We start from the raw sequence: 24,472 nt of genomic DNA on the forward strand, positions 1-24,472 counted from the left end.
AGTTTCCATAACACTTAGAAATAACACATGCCATCCTCATGACATACAGAATGTAACAACTAGAGATAGTCCAGTATCAGAGTGAAGGCCTACACTATGAAGAGGGTGTGTCAGCTGTGTACATATGAAAATACAAAAAGTACATGTGGGCACCAAACATTAGCCCCATTACAGCGCTCAGTTATTGATACCTGTGATCCATGCCCCTAGCCATATATTAGCCATGACGAGATCCGGTATTTCAGCCGTTGTACTTTAAGTGCTTGTCTTCCCAGTTTAAGAGTGGTTTAGTAATGCATTTCCCTCTATTTGTTTTCCCTGGGCAGTGTTTCCTAGCCTAATTATGACCGTAGGATAGATACAAAGAGAATGTTACACTCAGAACACAATAAGTTTGGAAGATACCATTCGGTGTGTCTTAATTCAGACTGACAAAAGTCTCATTAACTTTGGCTAAACTTGGAGATAAATGATCTGTGAACTGACTGGATTTTACTACTCTTTCTTGCATTGGAATCACATTAGGGCGAGATTTTTCATGGCTAGGGTAGATAGGAGTAGTTATTCAATGTAGAAATGTATAGTATTAGGACACACTTATATGTAGAGCTATCGGCACTGCAGGAAGTAATATATTGCTTTATTTATATCAGTATCCACTCTTATAGGAAGGATTTCCACAATATTTTCAAATGGGGCCATAAGAGCATTGTTGAAGTCAGCCTCTGACTTTAAGTGAAAAGGCCATCCCTCGGAGTAGCCATTCATATTCATCGTGAAGAGGTTGGATTGGTTGAGAGATCAGGGCTTTTCTGCAGTCTTATCTAGTGTTATTCGACACAAAGTCCACACAAACTTTTCTCTGTATTGTTTAGAGGAATGTATTAAGGCATCTAGACATTAACATCTCAATGTGTATACAGCAAACGGGTGGAACACATGAGCAGAACATTTGAACGTCTTGACTTATTTCACAGTGTAAGATCAGTGTATTTAAGAAGGTGGAGTCAGCCATTCTGGAGAATGCTTGGTGTCAAAATCAGTGCATATCTCCTAAATTACGCTACCTATTCGTACCGAGTGTGCGCTGAACAGAAATCCAGTGTTAATACACAGCCTAGGCTCTGTAAACAGGCATGTAAATAATAAAGTGGACCAACAATAGCTAGCAAAAGGCCAGTTAACAAAGCTTAGCCTAATTTCTAATAGCAAAATTAATCTGAATGACCTGTATGTAACCACTACACAGGTTAAAGGAATAGTTAAAAAAATATATATATTTAGCTTTTTGCCTCACTGTTTTAACACTGGAATTCCTTCAGCATGCACACAGTGATTTTGACAACAAGCATTCTCCAGAATCGCTGACTCGTCATAAAGTATGCTTGAACAAAGTGCTTTCAAAACGTGTGAAATATCAGGCTTGCAATGTGTTGACTGAGACCAGGACCATCTGCTGCCATCTGCTGGTGAACACGGAACATTACTATTGAAAAGGCACAAATGCTACACATAGTGGGGTTAGGATCAAGGTAGACTGAATGTTCTATTCATTTTCAAATCGGTCCAATCAGTGTGACCCTGATCAAATCATTCACATGGACAGTCCTCCACCTCCCTCCCATCAAGCCCCCTGTCTGAGATGAGGGTAGCTCTGCACCGTGCGCTCTATGCCTTCCTTCAGACTGACTATTGGCTTGTAGCCCATGTCTTGCTTGGCGCGCTCACAGCTGTAGTAGTGGTGTGTCCCGGCCAGGGCCACTCTCATGGGGGTGAAGGTGGGTTTGAAGGCCACCAGAGGCTTGAGGACCAGGGCCAGCAGCCACAGCAGCAGGGCCAGGCCGTACACCAGGCAGTAAGGCAGGTGGTAGCGGGGAGCGGCGTACCCCAGGCCCACCAACACCTCCGACATGAAGTCCCAGAATCTCACCGGCTCGTCGTTGGTGATGTGGTAAGGCTGGAAAGGTGAAAGGTGAGGATATATGATTTTAGGGATGCATTCCGTTCAGTTAACAAAAGCATCCACAATATAATAAATAGAAATCTGATCCCAAAGCTGCATTGTATTCTCACTCACTTTGCCACATATGGGCGAGTCTGGCCTCAGGCGCTCAGCAGCCAGGATGTGGCCATGGACTACGTTTTCAACAAAGGTGAAATCCACCAGATTGGTCCCGTCACTGGAAGAAAGTGGGTTGCAGGTGAGTGAGTGAGTTTTAAGAAGGGGAAAAGTGGATGAGTCTATGAAAACAGTTAGTTTTAAAGGTGATTATAAAACTATATTTAGACTTCTGATACAAATAATAGAACAGCATGGGGCGCTCCGGTGGCGTAGTGGATATAGCGCGTACCATATTGGCTCCGGCCTTCGTTGCAGTGGGTTCGAGTCCGACCCGTGGACCTTTACTGCAGGTCATCCCCCCCCTCTCTCTCTGTCTCCCCATTTCAACTCTGTACAATCTAATAAAGCTTGAAAGTGCCCAAAAAAATAAATAAAAATAATAATAATAATAATAGAACAGCATGAAAATACCCTGTTGATACTCCATGATTTTAACCCATTGATGACTATGGCAATCTAGGATGCATGTCCTTAATGCCTGAGGGTTTTCTGAAAAAATAGTACGAATTGTCAAGTCTACCAAAACCTTAATATCTAAGCCTGTGTAGCACATAGAAACATGAAATAAAATACATTTAAAAGTTAAGGTTCACAGGTTTCATTTAAACATGCTCCCTTAGCGCTTACAAACCAACAAATATTTCTAAAAATCGTCAAAATTAGATGAATTAGAAAATTATTAAATATTGTTAATAAATAGATGCAATGTGTTGTGTGATTTTCGTCAGTAGTCTATAGTAGACCTTGATTCTGCGCAACAAACGCCACTAACTGTTCTGTCGCCGACACAGCCGGCATATTTTTTTTTTTTTTTTTTTTTTTATTGACGTGATTTTCGGCAAATCACACAACTTTTGGGTGGTCACGTGGTCTTAAAAAAATCAACAAAACCCACCTCATGTGTATTTGAACCAATGACAGTGCATTCTATGCTGGGAATGCCATGAAAATTAGATAAAGTAACAATGCTGCGCGACGCAGCATCAGGCAGGAGATACAATGTGGCATCGCGCAGCAGCCGTCATCAATGGGTTAAGCGATGGTAGGAGCTGAGGGGGATTTGCTTGGAGATTTTTTTTTTTTTACATTATATAGTAAGTTTGAGTTTTGCCTTTGTGAACATGATAAACTAAACAATGTATCTAACTTGCATCTGGTGCACACCTAAGAAGCACACTACAGTATAGAAGCTGTGAACTGGACCTAAGTCAATGTCTATCAGTTTAAAGTAGTTGTATTTGCATCAGTGCAGCGACTCAATGGTTAAACCCCCAATAACCGACCCGATGATGAACTTCATCTTGCCCCTGCGAGCCGTGTCCACCAGGATAGGAACCAGCTGGGGGTCCCGGGGGCCAAAGATCCCATGAGGCCGGATAGCCACGGTGAGGAAACCCTTCTCTTTGTCACAAGCCTCCAGGACCAACTTACAACACAAAGAAAAAGGATTTAGAAGAATGTACAACTCTGTCTGGACACTTTGAAATAGAGAATGCTGCCAAGAATTGCTCTGGCCACTAACCCTCTTCTCTCTTTTGTGACTGATTGTGAAGGGGGTGGGCCAGATTGACATGTAATAACAGAGGGAGAAGTAATACTGCTGTAGAAGAGATAGTGGTTTCATATGAAGCTGATTAAAATGAAGTTATATGCCAAAGAGGTAAAGAATAGTTATGCTAAATTTAGAAGGAAATTAACCCAACAGTTGAGGCAACAGTACCAACAAATAATAATAATGGATTGGATTTATATAGTGCTTTTCAAGGCACTCAAAGCGCTTTACAGGGTTCCAGGTTCCATTCGTTCACACACAGTCATACCGGTGGTGGTAAACTACGAGAGTAGCCACAGCTGCCCTGGGGCAGGCTGACGGAAGCGAGGCTGCCATTCCGCGCCATCGGCCCTTCCGACCACCACCACAAACACACAGCAGTCATACACATTCACACAAGGCACGGTGAAGGTGGGTGAAGTGTCTTGCCCAAGGACACAACAACCGTGACACAGGTGGCCGGGCGGGGATCGAACCGTCAACCCTTGGATCGTTGGCCGACCCGCTTAACCACCTGAGCCACAGTCGCCGAAATTAGTTGCACAGCACCGGTGAATCTCAATTTAAAAAAAGAAATGCTCTCTCTCTCTTACCTTTTCTTGCTTAATCTTAGTCTCTGTGTAATAGTCGATGGGCTTCTTGGCGTACGGCAGATCCTCTTTGCCACACTTGATGTCTGTCCCTTCAAACACCACGCTGGCACTGCTCGTCAGGACCAGTTTCTGTAGAAGATTTTTCATTTTTTAAATGTTAAAAATACAACAGTTAAACCACTTGAATGGCATCTTTCAGCCTAGAACAATACAAACTAAAGTACAAAATAATTCCTCACCTGTATTCCAGCCTCGATGCAGGCCTGTATGACCACCCGCGTGCCCTCTATGTTGACCCTCTCAAACAGGCCGCGGTCGTCACTGGCTGGGGCCGGGGATGCACAGTGGAAGACCAGGGAAGCATCCTTTAGAGCGAGCAGCAAAGCCTGTGGAGCACAATGTGATACACACAAACACAGCTGTTAATTACACATGTTTCAGAAGAGTCTTTGATCAATGGAAGAGGTAAGGTGAATGTTTAGGGGCAAGACCTTTTTTTTAACAAACTGTAAGTCAAGTTCAAGTATTTCAGTTTCACAAAACTTTAAAGATGACCCTGTACATGAGCTGGGGTTAGCAAAGTGTCTGTATTAGATCACTTTCAATGTGTAGACACTAGGCAGGCAGGCATGATCATTAATGTGAGATACTGCAGGCAAAGGCATAGTTTAAAACAAAAAAAAATCTATTTTGCTTTCATAACATGTCTTCATTCACACTCGTATAAATTAAAAAGTCAGACATGTACACTTAGGTGTTTATTTGACTTAAAATTGTCTGATTGCATCTGTATATTATGGTTTTGAAAGAGATAACCCATGATCAGTTAGATATTGCCTGGTGCATATTTATTTAAAAAATTCTGGAAAAATGTTATCAAATATATATATTTTTTTTTAAATGGCGAATTTCCATGATGATGCCTATTCACCTGCAGTGTCTCACCTTAAACATGTAACAGCCTACATGTGATTAGCATGGCATTGTTCAAGACTTATAGGATGTTTTTTTTTCTTTTTTCTTAGCCCAATCTTCACTCAAATAGACTAGTTCTGGTCCAGCCTCGACAGCCAGTATTGTCTCAGCCACCCACCTGCTTGTCACAGAGGTCTCCCTGGTGGAAGCTGACCCCGGGCAGCTCGTAGCTCTGTCGGATGTCGAACACGGACACAGCGTAGCCTCGCTCCAGCAGCTTCTCCACCAGGTGTCTGCCCAAGAAACCTGAGCCGCCGATCACTGCACACCGCTTGGCGCTCTACACAGTAGTACAGGGACACGGAGGGTCAAGCTTCCATCCATTCATACATGTCAAGCTCATAAAACAACGCGGGTATCATTTGCAGGTTCAAGCAGATTATGCAACATAAACATTTTTTAGAAACAAATTTGAACTCACCGGTCGAATGCGAGTGGCCATAATGAGTGAAAGTTGACACGAACTATCAGGCGCTGCAGATTGAGTGAGATACAAAAAAGGGTTGCTAATTGTAGCCTATAACACGTAGCAGGGCATATGACAACTTTGAGCATACAAAAAGCACCTAACATGTACTATTTACCTGTAGTCTGGGGCACGTGCAACCGGACCGGGAATCAGCTGAGCGGGAAGTGCTCTGCCATTGGTCAATCCGAAGCAGAAGAAGAGAGGGTGACGTTCAGGGACAGCCAATGGCGTGGCGAGTACGTCAAAGAACGCCACTATTTGAACCAATCAGGGATCACAAAGAGATTCTAGCTGCCTCTTTGCTCAAAGACCACGCCCCATTATATGCGTCACACCACTGACCAAGTGATGGTGGGGAAAATTGAGAATGAGCTGCACAGGGTTTATCCATAGTTAGTATAGGCTTTATCCCATAATATATACAGTATCTATATCGAGTTTATCCAACTAACCATTAGGCCTACCTCTGTCTACAGACACTTAAACAATATAAAAATGTCAATTGCAGCTTTTGTTGAGAATTAAACGAAGCGTTGATGCATCTATTTTTGTCTTGCCCACATAGCCTACCCAAAAAACTTTAGAGCGCGATTGTGTCGATGTATTTATGGTAATAACAGGCTGCACCTCGGAATGCACTACTTTGGAATAATGACAAGATTACAAGCAACACAAAGGCTGTGAAAATATATTTCCATTATAAGATTTAGTAGATGTTCAATTGATCTGCTCTTAAATGGATATCCCCCTTGGCTCGTCTGTAAAATAAACAGCATATGTTACCTAGTTTTACTGTTGCCTATAGCCTATGTCTTTATACAGTAAAAAAAACTTGAGAATGCATGTGTCCACATTAATATACAATATTCATATTATTCTAAAACTTATTTTATTCTGTTTTTTGTTTGTCCTTATATTAGTTTATACTATTTACTTCATAATGAACACCTCTATTAGGCTATTTACTACTTATCGAAATTAAATATGATATTTTAGTTGATTATCTTTATATAGGCTAATTAGGCCTATCATCATTGTCACAATGAGGCCTAATAGGCCTACATTATCATTCTCTGTCATCATCTACTATTCTATTAGGAAAAACCTCTGACCTGAGGTCTGCCAACACTAGAGGGTGTAGCTATTGAGGTAGAGCAACTGCACCATTTAGATTATATGTAATAGGCTATGACGTATTTTGCCACAAAGGCGGTTCCAGCATCGTATATTTCCATGGGAACTGAAAAAAAAAAGATGTAATCTCTGTTCGTGTTTTGCGTCCCGTGATCTGCTGCGACCAATCACCTTTTTGCCCGACTGGTGCGTTTGATTTCATCCCCCGTTAATCCCCGCGCGAATCACCTGCCATAGATCGTATAGATCCGCCTTTGCCAAAACACGTTAGGGCTCGTCTGCCGGCACACAGGGAGCTCAAATCAAACGCATAGGCTCCGTGACAGCAGCTGATGAGCAAAATATTCTATGCTTTCAGTAAACCAGAATCGGTCATTTTTTTTCTGCACATTTTAGTGGCTGATCCTGCCAAATAAATATCCGCTTTAGAGGAATAAGAGACCATCTCGCATTCAGTGTTAGTAAACGGTTAAAGCGAGCATCTGATGTAAATTATAGCCTACACCGTGTTATCATCTCCTCCCCCCCTAAATGATAGGGAGCCTTTATAGCCCAGAGGAAAACATTGATTGCCTAATAGATCCGCACTTCCCTTTGGTCAATCCAATCCACAGCGACTGATGGTGAGTCAAAGTGTTTTATAATGACTTCAATCTTTGTTAGTGTGACACCATATTCTTGCAACAGCTAGGCTATTTGTTTTTTTAAGGCAAGACTCTGCAGGTGAACAGGGGAAAATAATGTCCAATTAATAACATCATAACAAATCCTTCTGTACTTTCAGTATTAGTGCTAAGAATGATTGTGGAAAGTTGAGTTGATGTAAGTGCTGTAGAATTTGAGCGTTCTGGTTATTGAAAAAAACACTCATGTTGAGATAATGGCCGTTGAAGATGGTTGTAGCCTTATAATAGGTCAATGTAGCCCATAGGAGAAATATACCTTGCAAACTCAATTTAATTCAGTTGATTTAAGAGGGGGAGGGGGCAAATGAATAAAATACATGATTATGGGTTTAAAAATCCCAGACAAGGTTAATAAAGTAAACAACTAAATGTACATTTGGTCCTACTCCTATTTATACTAGTATGCCTATAAAATAATATTTCTTTGAGATTTTCGGCTATAGCCAAAAATTGACCCTCGAAAGAATAATGTTTTATGTAAGATATAAGTGTCTCGCCTAAAAAGACATAGGAAAATGTGAGTTTCCCCCCTAGAAATCTCCCTAATAGACGTGGTAGCTATTGTGTCTGCTACTATTAAAGATTATATTTTGTAATGTTGTTTTCTGTGTCCCCCCCCCACCCCAACCAGGCGACCAGTGCCAAGCGTCCGTCCCTGCAGGGTCCCGTGCCCCCTCCTCGTAAGAAGACCAGCCCCAAGCCAGAGCTGACTGAGGAGCAGAAGCAGGAGATCAGAGAGGCATTTGAGCTGTTCGACACAGATGGCACAGGATACATCGACGTCAAGGAGCTCAAGGTAAAAAAAAAGAGTGCTCCGAAAAACCCATCGTAATCATCTATTTTGATCTTAAATATACCTCACCCTGCCCCCTCTCTCTCTCACTCCTCTCTGACAGGTTGCTATGAGAGCGCTGGGGTTTGAACCCAAGAAGGAGGAGATCAAGAAGATGATCAGTGAAGTGGACAAGGACGCCACGGGGAAAATCTCCTTCGCCGACTTCCTCGCCGTCATGACACACAAAATGGTAGATGATCCATGTGGAGAAATATACAATAAATATAATCCTGCCTTTATTTTTTCTCTTTTGGTTTTCTACCCCAATCTGCCCCACTTAAAGGTCACCTGTTATGCAAAATGCACTATTTTATTCTTTGTCAACATTATTGTGGGTCCTACTCCTCGGTGTGTCTGTAGACGCCCGAAGAATGAGAAAAAACAACCCTCTCTCCACCTTTCTGAAAACTTGTGTTGAAAACCCCAGTCAGATTACTCTCCCCTTATGACCTCATAAAGGGAGAGTTAAAAAAAAAAAGCGGTGTTTCAGACAGAGGCTGGAAAAGAGGAGATTCAACAACGGCACTGTCAGAAATATAAATATTACATTTTGAACCTGAAAATTGCTTTCCGTTGGCCCAGGCAAACTCAAGCCACGGTTCTTTGGTTTAAAGCAGTTCGGATGGATGTGAGTTTGAGCATTTCAGCACAATCATAATATCCCGCCTTCCTCCAATGCAGCCCCACCCCCTCATTCCTATCCCCGTTTTTTTTGTTTTGTTTTTGAAGAAACTTAATTTAGGCTACACAAGCAGACTTACTTGCTTAATACTGTCTCCGTGCACAAAGTGAGTTATATTGTGGCTGAAGAAACTGGTGGCTGTAGTAGGCTACCGGTACCGCGCTGATCTGCTTGTATCACTGGTTTCACTTCAGATATGTCGGCCAGAACACCACTTATGCTTATAATGACACTAGGAGAGGAGGAGTAGGGTTTTATCCGCTCTTTATTTTCCTTCTTTCACAGGCACAGCCGCATATAGATCGCGGAAAAAGAACAAAGGCTTAAACTCCGCTCGTGAGGAGACGTTTGAACAGCTGTTGCGACTCGCGAATCGCAGCCGCTAATAACATGCACAAACTATAACTTATAACAGCGATCGGGACTACATGTACATACTCACACACGGGTGATTCACATTTACACTCAGATAAACACGAATGATGGCTTACTGTGGCAACTTGCTCACACACATCTCACCGAGGGAGAAGCGAAAGGAAACTTACTGAACTGGCTCTCTGGCCGACTGACGTCACGGCCCAACACTAAACAAAACACAGCTTAACACACTGTAAGAAATAACAAGAAATAACAACACTGTAACCTTTTCTACAATGGTCGCTACTCGCTAGGCTACTGTCTGCCGTGGAATCAAAACAAACCCTTTCGTTGAGGACGCGCGTGCACGAATGCGCGGTACACAAGCAGACGGCAAACAGACAGGTCTGTCGGCCAATTAAATCGTTCGGTCCGAACGATTTGATTGGTTGTAGTTTTCACCTAATATTATGAGACTGAAATAATTGTTTCTTTTTATTCCTGGTGGGTCTACCATGCATTTTAGAGTGTAAAAACCTTATTTATACCATTTTAAAGTCATTTAAAATAAGTGTAAAAACTCTACAAAGGTAAGAATAGCTTTAATGACTTGGCCGTTCTACTGTGTGCTCTCCTGATGCCCACAAAGTACCAGCGGGATGTCACTTTCCTGGTAAAAACAACTCTCCGTTTCCTCTGATTTCAGGTGGAGAAGGACTCCAAAGAGGAGATCCTGAAAGCTTTCCGCCTGTTTGACGACGACGAGACGGGCAAGATCTCCTTCAAGAACCTGAAGAGAGTGGCCAAAGAGCTGGGGGAGAACCTCACGGATGAGGAGCTGCAGGTAAATCCTCCATAAATGTGCCATGAAGCAATATTCAGTTACGGGTGTATGAACGCAGAACAAAGGTCTTGACGGCCATTTTGAATTATGTCAACACTACATTGCCCTTTCATTTCCTCATGCATTGTGTGTATTGCTCTGAAGGAAATGATAGAAGAAGCAGACAGGGACGGAGACGGACAAGTCAACCAGCAGGAGTTCCTGCGCATCATGAAGAAGACCTGCCTGTACTGAAGTCTGCGCATCAAGTCCATTGGGGATCGGGCGGTTGGTTTTTAGCCTACATGTAATGCTGCTCATATATCTATATTTCCCTTTCCTTATTATTGTCTTGTGCCATGCAATTTTGCATACTATAAGGATTAACCATCACATACTACTACACTCAGTACGTTTACATGACGTGAGAGAATAAACGATTTATTGCGTGAGTCCGGCTTAAACGTAATGAATAGAATTAAACCTATCACAACTAGCTGATGCATATTAGCTGCTAGCTAACCATAGCTCGACTCAATTATCCGTTATGCAAACGTACTGACTGAAAAGGAAATTGTTAAAAGGCTTGGGAGCACAAGAGTCAAATGCCAAATTTATTCTCTTTTGATGTACATCATAACTCCATAAAACATTTGCCAAAAAAACAGCAAGAGAATACATTATCTCTTGTTTAGAATGCTGCATATTTTCCTGAAGAATATAATATCACTATAACATTAATAACAATATTTGTTAGTTGTCAAGAAATGATCAGTGCCTACATCGATGCGGTGACAAACAGTACATTCCAATGCTTTGGTTGCTAATTCAGTGTTGTTTTGTGTTTGTGTGTGTGTGTGCATTACCTTTCATCCATATGTTTTTTTTTTTTTTTGCATGCTGGTTTTCCAGAGCAGTGTGTAGTGCTAAGCGGTTGGTTTACCCCTGAAGATTGGGTAGTGTTGTCTGGCCTCAGTGCTGCCTGTAGATCTGTGCCTGTGCCTCTTAATGTGGGGCTGATCATCACAATCAGGGAAGCTTACCCCCCTCCCCACCATCTTTACAACATGACTGATTGTGTTCGTATTTCTGTTGTAGCATTGAGTATTCTTCCCCTCCGTTGGTTATTATAACTTCTGCTTTGTATTCTTGAATGTTTTGTATTGAAGTAGATTATACAGCATATGGTACTAAATAAATATCTTGAAGCAGTTGTTTTCCTGTCTGCTTTCCCTCATGTGTCCAGTAGCGTTATCATTGTTTGAACAGCTTGAACCAGTTTTTCTTTAACTCGCGCCAACTAAGCTTGATTTCATTCAACTGCTGCTCATTAAACACACACACTGTTTGTCTATGAAATTGCAAACAGTTACAGGACGGCTGGTGCTGCTATACCAAAGCACAGCATGATGATCCAGTTATCTAGCCTGGCGAGACAAGCCACATCTAATGCAAGCTTCACCATCATTTCTCTCCTGCAGATCAATCTGGCCTTTCTCCAATCTCCGTGGGGGGAGGTGCCCCGGTCAAAAAATGCCCGGGCCAATCAAAGCCCATGTTCTGACCTAACATGTGTCCCTCATAGTGGAAGGCAGCTTCTGATTGGTTCTTGTAAGCCGTCTATCTAGCCTCATGAGACCAGCCATCTCTCACAAGCGTATTCGTCGATCATTGTTTACGGCAACGACTACATGAACCAATCAGGGGCTGCCTTCCACTAACAGACAGAAAGTGGAGGCTAGATTGATTTATACATGAATCAATCATGGACTGCCTAACACTAACAGACTAGGCTGGGCTCCTCCCCATGGAGATTGGCGAAAGTCCGCACTGATCTGCAGGAGAGAAATAAATTACTCTGGTGTAGGATCAGGCTGGTCTCACCAGGCTACGAAGCTATCCACTATTTCAATAAAGATGCAGTGAATGTGGAGAATTTTCTTTGCTGTGGGCCTGCAGGGAGATACCGCTCCTCTCATGCAGGCATCACAGGTATACACGTTTTATAAAACAGCATCTCCTCCGAACCAATGTTTATCAGATTGTATTACCCATAGAGGCTCCGTCCTCATCGCAGAGGACCGGGGTTCAAATCCGTCCCGTGGTCGTTCTCTGCATGTCATTCCCCTCTCCCTCTCTGCCCCATTTCATCTCTGTCTCTCCAAACTATCACATAAAAGCAAAATTGCCCCAACATATTCTTTAAAACTGTACAGACTTTAGAACTGACTTTGGTGGTTGACTTTGCTCCTCTGTGCAAACTGCCGTATCCTCTGCTGCAGCTCCCGTGAGCGGTAGCCGTAAACCAGAGGGATGAGGGACATGCCCAGGTTATAGGTGACGTTGGCTGCTATGTCCAGGCTGTCGCTTAGCAGGTAACCGGGGACCAGGTAGCTTTCCATCACCACGGGGACCGAAATGACAAGGGTCTGGGCTAACTGCAGTGTCAGGGTCACACAGGCTCTTTTTGAGGAGAGCAGCCCTCTGCGTATGTCCCAACACAGCAGGCAGAAGCAGGCCAGGATGGTGAGACAGCACAGGGGCACCACCACAGCGGTCACCACAGTGCAGAAGACAACCAGGGCCGAGGTACCGGACATGCAGGGGGACAGGACGTGAGGTCGACAGCGCGACAGGAGGAAGTTGTAATTGACCATGTTCAGGCTGATGGCCAGAGCCACGCCGGTGACTATGGCTGATCCAGTCCATATGGAGGCCACGGTAGCTCTCTTCCTCTGGGTGCACATCAGGCATTCATAACGCAGGGGCCACTTGACGGCCACAAAGCGGTCCACGGCCAGAGCAGTGCAAAGCAGCAGGTCCACCTGTGAACAAAAGAAAAAAGGTGTAAAAGGATGCTCGATGCAAGCGGATGCAACTCTTTTTGATGTCTATCACAGCACTTTTAACAAGGCTTCCAGGTGATGTCCAAATGAGTCTAAAAGCCTACACTTATAACTTTCTGTGCTGTCCTTTGGTCAATTCAATTAAAGGGGGCTTTGATGGCATGGAAAACAAAAAATAACATAACATTACCAAAGCAATTTGTCAATACAACTTTTTTTTATTAATCAATAAATTAAAATGTATATATACTGTACATATATTACAAATGTAGGATTATAAACTGAGCAAACACAACATGGCTTTTTTTAAGAATGTATTTGTATTTATTTATCGTATTTATATTTTTTCTATTGATGCGTGAACCACTGTTTTGTTTGTTACCTCAGATCAGATTTGTGTGTGTGTGTGTGTGTGTGTGTGTGTGTGTGTGTGTGTAAAACAGAACAAGGCAAAACACTCTCTCCCTTTCCCTCTCCTTAATAAATCACACAAAGTTTATGTGGCAACTAAATGAGTTGTAAGCTTGACTGTGACTGCCAGGAGCAGATATGGTGCAGAGTGTTTCCATACCAGTAAGCAGGCCTGTATAGCAGCACAGAACATCAGACACTGTGTCACAGGCAAATCCTCATTGGACCATAAGAGAAGGGCTCTGATGGTCGACAGCAGCTGCTGAAAAAGATAATGTGGAAGATTGTTCTGCTTCAAAAGTCAAAGGGGCATATTATCGTAATCACAGCTATTTAAAGGTTGAGTCAGTGATTCTAGAGAACGCTTCTTGTCAAAATCACTTTCTTTTTTGAAATGAGCGAATATCTCCTCACGATCCGCTTCCTGTCTGTACTGTGCGCTCACTGTAAAACAATCAGGTGTTAATACACAGCCTAGGCCCTGTAAACTGGTATTCAAACACAGGGTACGTAAACAAAGAGGGTCCACCGTAGCTATCACCATGCCCGTTTACAGAGCCCAGACTGTGTATTAACACTGAATTTTCTGTCCAGCGCACACACACACACACAGTATGGACCTGTAGCGGATCGTGAGGAGATTGAAAAAAAAAAGGTTTAGACAACAAGCGTTTTTACCAGAATGGCTGACACCACCTTTAAAGAAGGAATATTGAATTAAATTCTCTTGTTAAAAAAAATATAATTACAAACAGGTGTTTCGAAGCAAAAAAAACAAAAAAAAAACAAGTTCAGTCCATTAGGTGTATTTTGCAGATTTACCTGGAGGGTGTCACACAGTAGGAGGTGTGTGAGGAGCAGGAAGCGAGTGTGCCTGAGTAGGGAGGGGGGGCTCAAAATGGCCACCAGTAAAGGAACAATGAGTACTGTGTGCAGGGAGCAGCTCACACACATGTTGACCCACTTCACCAGGTGGAACATGGTGGAGTTGATCTGTGTCTGGGCCTCCAGTGATGTCACATTGCAGTGGATAACCATGACGTATAGAACCCTCTGATATGCCCCTCCACATCAAGTCTTGTTTCCGTTGGGGGCCTAGGCAAAAATTCACAGCGGCCCTTGAGTCAGCGTTCATCAACATTATGCTATAAATAACCTAAAACAAACATTTGTACGAAATTATTTTTTGTTGTTGCTATTTTTAAAGTTATTCACATTATTTTACAAAGAAAATGCATTGTAATGTCATGTTGGACCATCGTGGTATAGGGGAAACTGAATTATGTGACTAGGAAGTGACTTACTCTGATAGAACTGACATTTCCTACAGTAGGGGAGAATGGGGGGAGCTGTGCCACTTTTTACTCAAAGTGACTTTAAAGTGAGACGTTGACAGTAATGTCTCCAATTAAAATATGTATGTATATTTCAGGATGTGGTGCATCCCCGGCAACAATAACTTTGGATCCGAAATATACTGTTTAAGAAATATAGCTTTCGGAAAAAAAGTTGTCTTGTGGCACAACTTGCCCCCGGTGCGGGGTAAGTTGTGTCTTTGGAGAGAATACCATGGGGTAAATTGTGCCGTTGATATATATCTCATAAACTGTAATGCAAGACAAATCCATTAGACACTTACAGGGTTCGACATAACGTATAGCCCGATGGCCCGGGGCCAGTAAAATCATATGCAGGGCAAGTTGATTGGCCAGTCACTGTCCCGCCCGGGCCAGTGACTGGCCAATCACAGTTCAGTATCTTTTTGTAGACTACATCATGGTTCATTGAAATGCGCGTTGAGAGTCGTAATGAAAGCAGTGTTTATTTAAGACTCAATATAATAAACCTAATATAAAATATATGTTTTAATGAAAGGCCAGTGGACAACCGATGCGTGGGCGTTTTGACAGGCGGGAGCAACAAGCGGGTGCACTCTCGCTCCGTTGGCAGAGCTGCCTACCGTCCGCCTGCGAGTCGACAAATCAATCGACTTGCTTTGCCCCCTTTCTTTCTTCCCACAGCAGAGGTTGAGGTGCAGAAAATGATAACTGCTCTTTTCCTTTATCTGCCGCCGTAATGTTACAGTATTTGCATCCAATGGTAATACAAATGAGAGGCGTTATTTAAACGCTGTGAATGCGTCTCCGGTGATTGTGTCGGTTGTAGACAGAAACGAACGGAGGGACTCCGCTCACTGTACAGTTCCTATAGTCGCGCAGTTTGGCACTGTGTTTTCAGGCTCGAGACATTCAATCAGATCGCGGAAGTCTTTCCCATTGAAATCGCTAACGGGGAGAATATCCCCGGTTATTATTTTAGCCACAAACCACAGTTCATCTGCGCGGCGGCTCACTCGCTGGCGAGATCACACGGTGAAACGCTGCGGTGATCGGACGACGGCATTGTGTGTTTCTAAGGTGATTTAACGTCATAGTCTTAGACGAGCGTTTAACTTATGCTGCATATTTTGCACTGCATTGTTTTTTATCAATAGTTTGAAAAAATGGTCCCACACCGGCGGACTCTTATGTGAAGCTGACACTTCATGGAGAAGTGACACTCCTGCAGCGCGCTCACGACCAGACGTGAACTCACATACACGGTGAAATCTCCCATAAAAAAAACGGCATAACCCACTGATTTTCGGATTTCTATTCTATTTTTAAAGTCAACTTGAGCGCAAGTGGAAAACCGTCATTCGGTCGACACATTCACATCCCTAATGCATATAGAGAAAGTAATAAAAACATAAAAACAGCCTACCACACCACAAAGAATGATCAGACCTTCATCTCTTATTTTTTTTATGTTTGAACATGACTTCTGCAGGTGAACTATTCATTAAACTGCCCAAATTCAAGAATAAAAACAACCATCAAACTACTGGACTTTAAAATACTGGCCGACTCTTTCAACATACTTTCAGTTGTAGGCTTCTAATTCAATATGTTTGCCTGGTTTTATATTATGTGTATGAGCAATATCAACATTTCATATAATTAACTAAAAGAAAAATAACCAAATCTAAAGGGAATATCTATACTGTTACAGTATAGATATTCCCTTTAGATCTGGTTATCTTTCTTTATTTTTCTAATACAGGTATTATAATTATTGACACTAAATTATGAAGAAAAGAAAAGTGTGTGCAGGGCCAGTGAAAATATACAAGGGGCCAGTAAAACTCGGATCCACTGGCCCGGCGGGCCAGTAGGAAAAAAAAGTTATGTTGAACCCTGACTTACTTATTTAAGGTGTATTTAAAGTAAATAAAGTAAATAGTTTACAAAGATTGAAGGTCAATTTTCTTAAACAAGGCCTAGCAGATCTAGGTGGTTTTATCTGCAAAGCTCACAATGACAAAGTCACCATCATCATCTTTCTGGCCATCTGAACCCTCATCAGTGGTGTCGTTAAGTGGAATGGAGATGTCAGTCTCTTCTGAGCTACTGTGGAAAATCACTTTCTTTTTGGTGACCAGCGTATACAGCCATGCCAATGGCACAACTCTCAGAAATGTACTTTGCACTAGCTGCTCTGCCCTTGTAGAACCAACTGCCACCTGACATGTGATTCCCCCTCCATTTCTGCCTTTAAATCAAGGCTCAAAACCCATCTGTACACCCTGGCTTGTCCTCCCCATTAACTATCTTACCTCTGCATTACTATCTTTGTTTATATGTCGATGTCTGGGCTTGATGTCTTTTATTTTTGTTATTGTTATTTTACCTTCATTTGTTACATACTGAATGCACTATGTACAGCACTTTGGACAGTGCAAACTGTTATAATTGTGCTTTTATAAATACATTTTACTTACTTACTTATAACTCACCCAGGCCCTTTGGCACAAATCACCCCAACCCCAAAATGTTGTATAGACTCAAAGTGTAGCATACTAAAGCACTAAAACACGTGTCAAATGTTTTCAAACATGGCTATAATTGTTCAGACACAATAATCAAAAAACCTTGATCATGGAAATTTTACTTTGAAAGGCAAAACACTGTTTTTTTAGCTTAAATGTGCTTACATGTTATTCCATTTGTCTCCCTTCTTTACAGGATGAGTCAAATGGATGGCTCTTCTCAAACATGTGGTCACATTTTCAATTTCTTCTATCGTTTTCTAGAAACAAGGGGTGGCACTACTTCCCCATTGGCTCAACTCAACCCACTCTCCCCTATATGCAGATTTGTGTGAATTTGACTAATGGATAACAAGCACTATTTTCTGAAAATATCTCAGAAATGTTTTCTGAATGGTATTGGTGTAAAGTTTCATTAGGATTATCCTCAGCTCTCAATAGATTGGTTTATACAGTAGCCTAATGTCAAGTCAAAAAATAAAAATAATGCTATCAACACATGGTAACTATGATGCCATATCATCACTCATAAATACAATTGGGCTCTTAGCATCAGCTTCTAGCCATATTAAAAAGGGTGTTGATACTATTAAAATAGCCTAATTACCACTGGATGCAGAACTCCGAACCTAATTTACTGAAGCTATAGGTCTAAAAAGAAAGGTTATACTCACCCTCGCATCCGTTTCAAAGTCGCTCTGCTCTCGTAGTAGTGCAGACAGACATCAGTTTTACATTTGACTGTGACTGGACCTCCCTGCTTTGTGCCAGCATAACAGGCTGTCCATTCACCATCTGAGCGTGTCAGACCTCAGACGGCAGGCCTAAAACCTCACCACGTAGACAGTGAGTCAACAGCTATTGTTTGATATGGGGGATAACATTTGAATATTTATAGAAAAGTCACGAACAATACATAATACATCTGAGCAGAATTGCATTTTCTACCTGTCAATATTTGCCTAATAGATAGCAGAGGCGCCGTCGTGGAAAACACTACGCCATTTGCTCTGACCAACACATAGCTTTTAAAATATTCAGAAAGATCCTATAAACCTGGACAAAAATATTCTTTATTTAACGCTCATTTTGGTACTCAAACAACCCCTTTTGTGTGAAAAAACGTACATGGTTTTGAGATAAGGTGGGTCACTTGGGCCGATAAATTGACTAGAATAAACCCTGTACACCCAAGGTAATTATGCAAACATTTGTAATGTTACTGATTTAAATGAACTTCCAAAACCTTATTTTCATGTGATCATAAACAATTGAAGTACCTGGATGCCATTATTATTTAATAAAGAAAATGATTGTGGTGTTCGTATAACATATCGTTTTGCTGTTCCCATACATTTCCATTTGTAAAGAGATGTCTGAAGACCATTTAATGTACATCACACATTTAAACTTTATTTATAGAGAATAATATCAAACATAAAAAAAATACATTGATCTAAGTGAACGTTCACCTATATACTGTTAAAAGCAATTTATTTATGAAAATTATATCCGGCTTCACATTCCATACGCAGGATATTGTGTGGTATTCATTCCATTGTTTGACACTCCCACATCTAAAATCTACACACAAACACACATGATCAATCCTTTGCTGTTCAGGCTCAGTTTGTACAGTTTACAGCAGATCCAGTCGACAACATACATACAGATAAATACAAAAAAAAAATAAAGAAATTACAGGACATGACATGAAAAAGTGATTCCATATTAATAATCCCAGCTGCTCGTAATGTAAGACTAGTTGCCTGAGGGTATTTTGAGTGTGTCAAGTTCTCTCAGGTTTGACTGAGTTTGGTCTTGGAGGCAAAGTCTGCACTCAGTTTACGCATGACTTCGCCGTGGCTCTGTCCGGCGAGCTCCTGCCGCGCTGAGCCGTAGTTCTCTTTGACAAAGTTGGCGAAAGGTGTTGGGGCGCGCTTGGCGGGCGTCAGTAAGACCAGCTGTCCCATGCAGAGGGCACACATGAACCGCTGTGTGTCCAGTGACTTGGAATGACGTCCGATCCTGTGAAAAAAAAAAACATGGAAAGATAGTTGTCATAAAGTGGAAATTAAAACCTAAGTCTGTACATGCAGGGTTGGAATTTAAAAATAGCAAAAGGTATTCATATAATTACCGTCAAGAATAAACTGCTGTGTGATGTTGCCATGTTTATAATAAAATGCCTTAAGATTATGTGTCTGTGTCCAGGTGCATTCTTCTATTTATGTTATACACACAATGAAGAACGAGTTGCATTTTTTAGCGAGCATTGCGAGTATGAGTGCGTCAAGATGGCGTTGACCTTTTTTGACCAGTTCTTTATATGACTAATTAGGTCTCCATCCTTAACAAGAGTTATGTCATCACTGTTTTAGCATCTTCAAACACTTGCATTGGTTTAAAAAAAAAAGGAATACAAAATGGGATACAGCCCAACCCTAGGTAAATAAATAAGGAACGATATGTGGTCAATGGTTTGAATAATACTGGAATCGGTCAAGACGTACGTGTTCTTGCAGCGGCTGCACTGGTACTGGAACTTGTACTTGATGTCGTAGGTGTGGCAGCGGGTGACCATGGGCAGCTCGGGGTGGGCCAGGGTGGCCTTGCGGGCGTACAGCTTCCAGAAGTTTCCGTGGCCGTCCCTCACACCGTTAATGAGCCAGGTGGCAGCGTGACACATCTCGTGAACCAGCGTGTCCCTCAGACGGTCTGGAAAAGGGGCAGGTGAAAAGGATCATGGGACGTAAAGATGGAATCCAATAAACACACACATGTAAAGGGTTCCTACATATTTTTTTTTACCAATACATTTTCAAAACTTGTCCATGAAATGTTATCCAATTTTCATAACCCGATTTAGGTTTTTTCCAATAGTATATGGATCAATAAGGACATTTTTACCGCATTTCTTTGAAGCCATTGTGTTATATTTGTCATTTAAAAGCCACAAATGATCAAAGCAGTACCTGCAGAGTCACAGACTTTCTCCGACAGTTCAATGCGGGCGTAGCGGTTCCCTCCACCTCGCTCCTGCCCTGAGATACAGTAACCTGCTGTTTTCCTCATCTTCTTATTCCAAGTCACTGACATGTCGATAGGGAGCTAGAAGGCATGTCAGACAAGCAGAAACACTTACCATATGATAACATAACATTTAAACCATGTAAAATATACATACATTCAGGGTGGTTTCACACCCGATAGTCCGCTGACATTCTGACCAGATGCCAGAATGATACATCGTTTGGGCAGGTGTTAAGCCACCCTCAAAATCAGATGACATTTTGTATCTACTTAAATGAGAGAAGTAAAAAAAAACTGTTGTTCCTCACCTTACTGTCAAACACACTTGTGTTGTAGAGCTTGTAGAGTTTGCTGGTGAGTTCTTCCTTGTTCTGCTTGAAATTGCGGCCGTAGCTGGTGCCAGGGTTTGATAAGGTCTCCAAGAAGCACCCTGGGGTCTTACACAATGCCACCCTAATGGAGAAAGAAAAAGTTCAACTAAGGACAAGTAAATCAAGTGCTGGTATGGGATTGCCGTATATATACCCCACGAAAAAAAAAGCCTTGTTATATTGTTTTTCACTTTAAAAAAAAAGATGTGCAAATAGAGCCGCAATTATTTTTGCCGTAACATTTTCATTTAGTCCCATGGTTAATGCCAGTTAAAGCACACACACTATACAGTAAATCATTATGTACCTGCTGATGGGTCCATTTCTGGGCTCCGTCTGACTGACTGTGGGCTTCAAGAGGGTGGACTTCCCTGGTGTCTTTACATGCAGAGGCGTTTCCCCAAAGTATTTAGAGACTGGTGTTGCAAATCCCTTTACAGGTGGAACTGACACAGGAGGCTTCTCTTTGCATTCTAAATACAGGAAACAAAACATATAATTAAAAACAACAACAAAACCCATGATATCAACCTGACAACTACAACAAATACAAACGCAAAAGAAAATAGTTTGAATGTGAAAAAAAAACTGTTACCGGGGGTCTTCCTAGGTGAGCATGAGGTGCCGGCGATCTTGTTTTTCCTTTTCAGTCTCTCCAGTAGAGATGTGAACTCCTCTTCAGAGCTGGCCGAGTCCTCCAGCTTAGGAGGGGCTGACAGGGTGCGTTTGGTCGAGGCCAGGGAAGTGACAGTTTTGTGGGAAGGGAGACAAAGAGGAGAGGGTGGCACAGGAGGCGAGAGGGGACTGTCCTCTTCATCAAATGGCCGAGTGGGGTTCTTGTTAGCCCTAGGCGTGGGCGTGGGCTTAGGCTTGGAGTGGCGGTTCCTCCACGTGCTCTTGATCACAATGTTTTCATCGTCGTCCTCGCTGTCACTGATGAAGACCGGGGAGTCCCACTGAGCCAGCGGCCTCCTCAGTGGAGGCCGGGAGGCTGGAGTGGTGATCTTCTTAGGCACTAGAAAATATTAAGACACAAAACATATAAAACAAGCGTAATACACATTTGGCTTTTCTTTTGGAGATGTTCAGTAATAGAATGTCATAGTTACCTTTAAATAAGGACTTTGGCGGCTCAAGAAAGTCATCGTCTGATAAGCAGTCGTCCACAATGAAGTGTTTGAGGCTTAAGAAAAAACAGAAAGGCAATTTTTTTTTTAAAGACAATATATTCCAGACAGTGACAATACATCTGTGGAGGAAGAAAATATAGCAAAAAAAACTCACCTATCTTCACTCCCACTTGACTGTGATGTTGGCTTAGGTTTGGCGTTTGGGGTTTTCACTCGTTGCAGAACTTCAATGTGGGAAATATAAGAAACAAGTGGTGTTAAAAGGTGGAGTGAGTGATTCTGAAGAAAGCTTTCGGTCAAAATCAGTGAATATCTCCTAACGATCCGCTACCTGTACGTACTGTGCTGTGTGTGTGCTGGATAGTTAATACGTTGCCTAGGCTCTGTTAACTGGTATGTAAACAAAGGCCACATTTTTATTTTCAGTGCACACACAGTACAGACAGGTAGCGGACGGTGAGGAGATATTTACTGATTCTAACAACAAGCATTCTACAAAATAGCTGACCCCACCCTTTTAAGTTTGGATAAATTCAAATCAATGGTTACAGCTACAGACACCCGAGCAGGTAAAGGCCACTTACATGTCTCGAAACAGCCATCGTCATCGTCCGAGCTCACCACAAGAGCACGCGAACTAAGAAAGAAGTAAACATCAACGAGACAATTGAGATTTAGGAAGCAGACAAAGATGTTTTAAAAAAAATGTCAGTACCCCTCCATTTTCATACCTGTCTTTCCTTGCAGCACTAAATGGTTTCTGTGCGGGAGGTTTAGCTTTGGGTGTAGCCCTCCCCACAAGAACTGAGGAACAAAGCAGGTCAAATTAACAAGTGTGTAGGGAATTTGCAAGGTGAATCGTAACAAATTATGAATACAATTCAAGACACTACTCACATTGGTCAAATTCATCATCACTGGACTCAATCAAAGGCTTGTCCCTGTATGCGTTGCCCTTGGGGAACTGGTTCTCCTTGTCTGGCTCATCTTCACTGTCAGAGAAGGCCAGCCGGAGTCTTTCCACTGATCCAGGACCACTGGTGGCGACATGTCGAGTCTTGCCAATTTCGCTTATCAGCTAGAAAACAATGAAGACAGACAGATAAACATCACCAACATTTAGATAGAGCTTTAATTTACGATTAATTATCTTAACAATTAAAAGGTAATTTTTTGGTATTTTTCTTAAATTTATTTTTATTCTATTTTATGTTTTTGTATGTCTTGGTTTGTGTAAAAAATTAAAAATATAATTTTTAAGAAAAACAATGAAAGGTCAGAGAGGACTTGTTCTTTAAAATGATATTACAAATCGGATGACTTTTTATTCATTCAATCAAGAGTCCAATATCAAAATAAACTCACACAAGATATAGGAAAAAGATATCAAATTTTAGAAGCTTCGGTAACCAGTATTTATATTTTATGTTTGCAGGAAAAAATTACAAGCTACTAAAAATCCAGTTGCTGTTGCAGATGAATTATCTTCCTCATCTTACTGTAGCAACATGTGTTTGAATTGATCCCTCTCACAATGACCAAAAGAGGCATATCTTTATTGTTGAAGTTTGTTTACGATTGAGGTGATAACATTACTGTTTTTCAGTTGAATTGAGTGTGCTCAACATACCTTTTTCGCGGCTGTGTCCAGTCCTCTCTCGTCAGCCCAACCCATCTTTTTAGCAACTCGTTCAAATAATTCGCTGGTTTCATAATTCATCCTCTCTTCCGCTCCTTCCGTGGAAACAGTACACACACCGAACATGACAGTCATTTAACATTTAAAGACCAAGCAGTGCTAACGTCAAACCTATTAATTTTAACACTACAGACTGCAGATACAATTATAATATATGCAAAGTTCATTTATTTAAGTATACAACAACTCTATGGAGTTAACAATACATGATTAATGGACACAGCTTACAGCGACTACTAAGGTTAGCGTTACCGTTAGCAACTCGCTAAATAACAGTGTGTTTAGACTGACGATAACCAACTCTCCAAGTGGTTCAGTGCTTTCCCTTAGTTACATTGCGTTAGAAAGTGAACCATATAACTTAAAAATAAATTAGAGGTGATATATTATTACCGATAGCGCTTCTGTTGTTGTTGTAAATAAGAGTCAGAGGTCCTCACCATGTCCTCACACGGGGGACATGCGACGGAAAATTCAAATCTTGTGATCCGTTAGGTTGCCGGAAGTTGTCACAAAATACTCGACCAACCACAAATGACGCATCACGTTCTGACCACACCCACACCCACACCCACCCCACCCCACCGCCTAGTGCGTTCTAGATATATATGCCAAATGGCAACAAAAAGTAGCCTATCGAAGGCCGAAGGTTACATTTACTTACGGATGTTAAACCTGCAGTGTGTAGAATTTTGGGTTTTATTTCCTAGCAGATTTTGTAGAAAGTAATTACAATATCCATAAGTACATTTAATTTAGTGCATAATAGCTGAAAAAAACATTAGAAAGGGTCTCATATATGTCCATATTTCTGCATATCTTGGACCAAGGCCTAGTGCCACCATCTTGAAAGTGTCAAGGTTGGAATGTCATCAGGTGCATTGTT

General features: G+C 41.8%; 4 protein-coding genes across 4 annotated transcripts; 1 reads left to right on the plus strand and 3 right to left on the minus strand.

Annotated features, from left to right (window-relative positions):
• Positions 1–882: 882 nt before the first annotated feature.
• Positions 883–5,859, minus strand: nsdhl (NAD(P) dependent 3-beta-hydroxysteroid dehydrogenase NSDHL). The gene is made up of 8 exons (XM_080035847.1): positions 5,827–5,859; positions 5,664–5,716; positions 5,361–5,522; positions 4,507–4,653; positions 4,268–4,396; positions 3,406–3,548; positions 2,078–2,180; positions 883–1,957 (listed from the first exon to the last, which is right to left on the minus strand). Exons 2-8 carry the CDS (start codon positions 5,682–5,684, stop codon positions 1,625–1,627), a joined length of 1,038 nt encoding a protein of 345 aa, XP_079891973.1. The 5' UTR covers positions 5,685–5,716; positions 5,827–5,859; the 3' UTR covers positions 883–1,624.
• Positions 5,814–10,483, plus strand: cetn2 (centrin, EF-hand protein, 2; the record flags this gene model as incomplete). Its single annotated transcript, XM_080036000.1, has 5 exons — positions 5,814–5,915; positions 8,163–8,327; positions 8,428–8,556; positions 10,112–10,249; positions 10,394–10,483. The coding sequence occupies 5 exons, from the start codon at positions 5,814–5,816 to the stop codon at positions 10,481–10,483; spliced, it is 624 nt and encodes a 207-aa protein (XP_079892126.1).
• A 1,964-nt stretch (positions 10,484–12,447) lies between these two features.
• LOC307256885 (uncharacterized protein) lies at positions 12,448–14,523 on the minus strand (the record flags this gene model as incomplete). Its single annotated transcript, XM_080036001.1, has 3 exons — positions 12,448–13,053; positions 13,646–13,747; positions 14,308–14,523. The coding sequence occupies 3 exons, from the start codon at positions 14,521–14,523 to the stop codon at positions 12,448–12,450; spliced, it is 924 nt and encodes a 307-aa protein (XP_079892127.1).
• A 4,629-nt stretch (positions 14,524–19,152) lies between these two features.
• Positions 19,153–23,616, minus strand: gcna (germ cell nuclear acidic peptidase; the record flags this gene model as incomplete). The annotated part of the gene is made up of 12 exons (XM_080036002.1): positions 23,518–23,616; positions 22,785–22,965; positions 22,619–22,691; positions 22,472–22,524; positions 22,042–22,111; positions 21,867–21,940; positions 21,353–21,772; positions 21,065–21,230; positions 20,695–20,839; positions 20,329–20,464; positions 19,867–20,071; positions 19,153–19,381 (listed from the first exon to the last, which is right to left on the minus strand). The coding sequence occupies exons 1-12, from the start codon at positions 23,605–23,607 to the stop codon at positions 19,153–19,155; spliced, it is 1,842 nt and encodes a 613-aa protein (XP_079892128.1). The 5' UTR covers positions 23,608–23,616.
• Positions 23,617–24,472: the final 856 nt, after the last annotated feature.

Source organism: Ammodytes marinus (genome assembly GCF_949987685.1).
Source record: "Ammodytes marinus genome assembly, chromosome: 10".
Classification (NCBI taxonomy): Eukaryota; Metazoa; Chordata; class Actinopteri; order Uranoscopiformes; family Ammodytidae; genus Ammodytes; species Ammodytes marinus.

What these genes read in the sequence shown, in the direction of transcription:
- nsdhl (XM_080035847.1), bottom strand. Translation starts at nt 5,684, where the DNA reads ATGGCCACTCGCATTCGACCG. An exon ending in GCATCGAGGCTGGAATACAG is followed by an intron (nt 4,397 to 4,506) that starts GTGAGGAATTAT and finishes AATCTTCTACAG; the next exon opens with AAACTGGTCCTGACGAGCAG. An exon ending in AAGATGAAGTTCATCATCGG is followed by an intron (nt 2,181 to 3,405) that starts GTCGGTTATTGG and finishes ACTTTCTTCCAG; the next exon opens with TGACGGGACCAATCTGGTGG.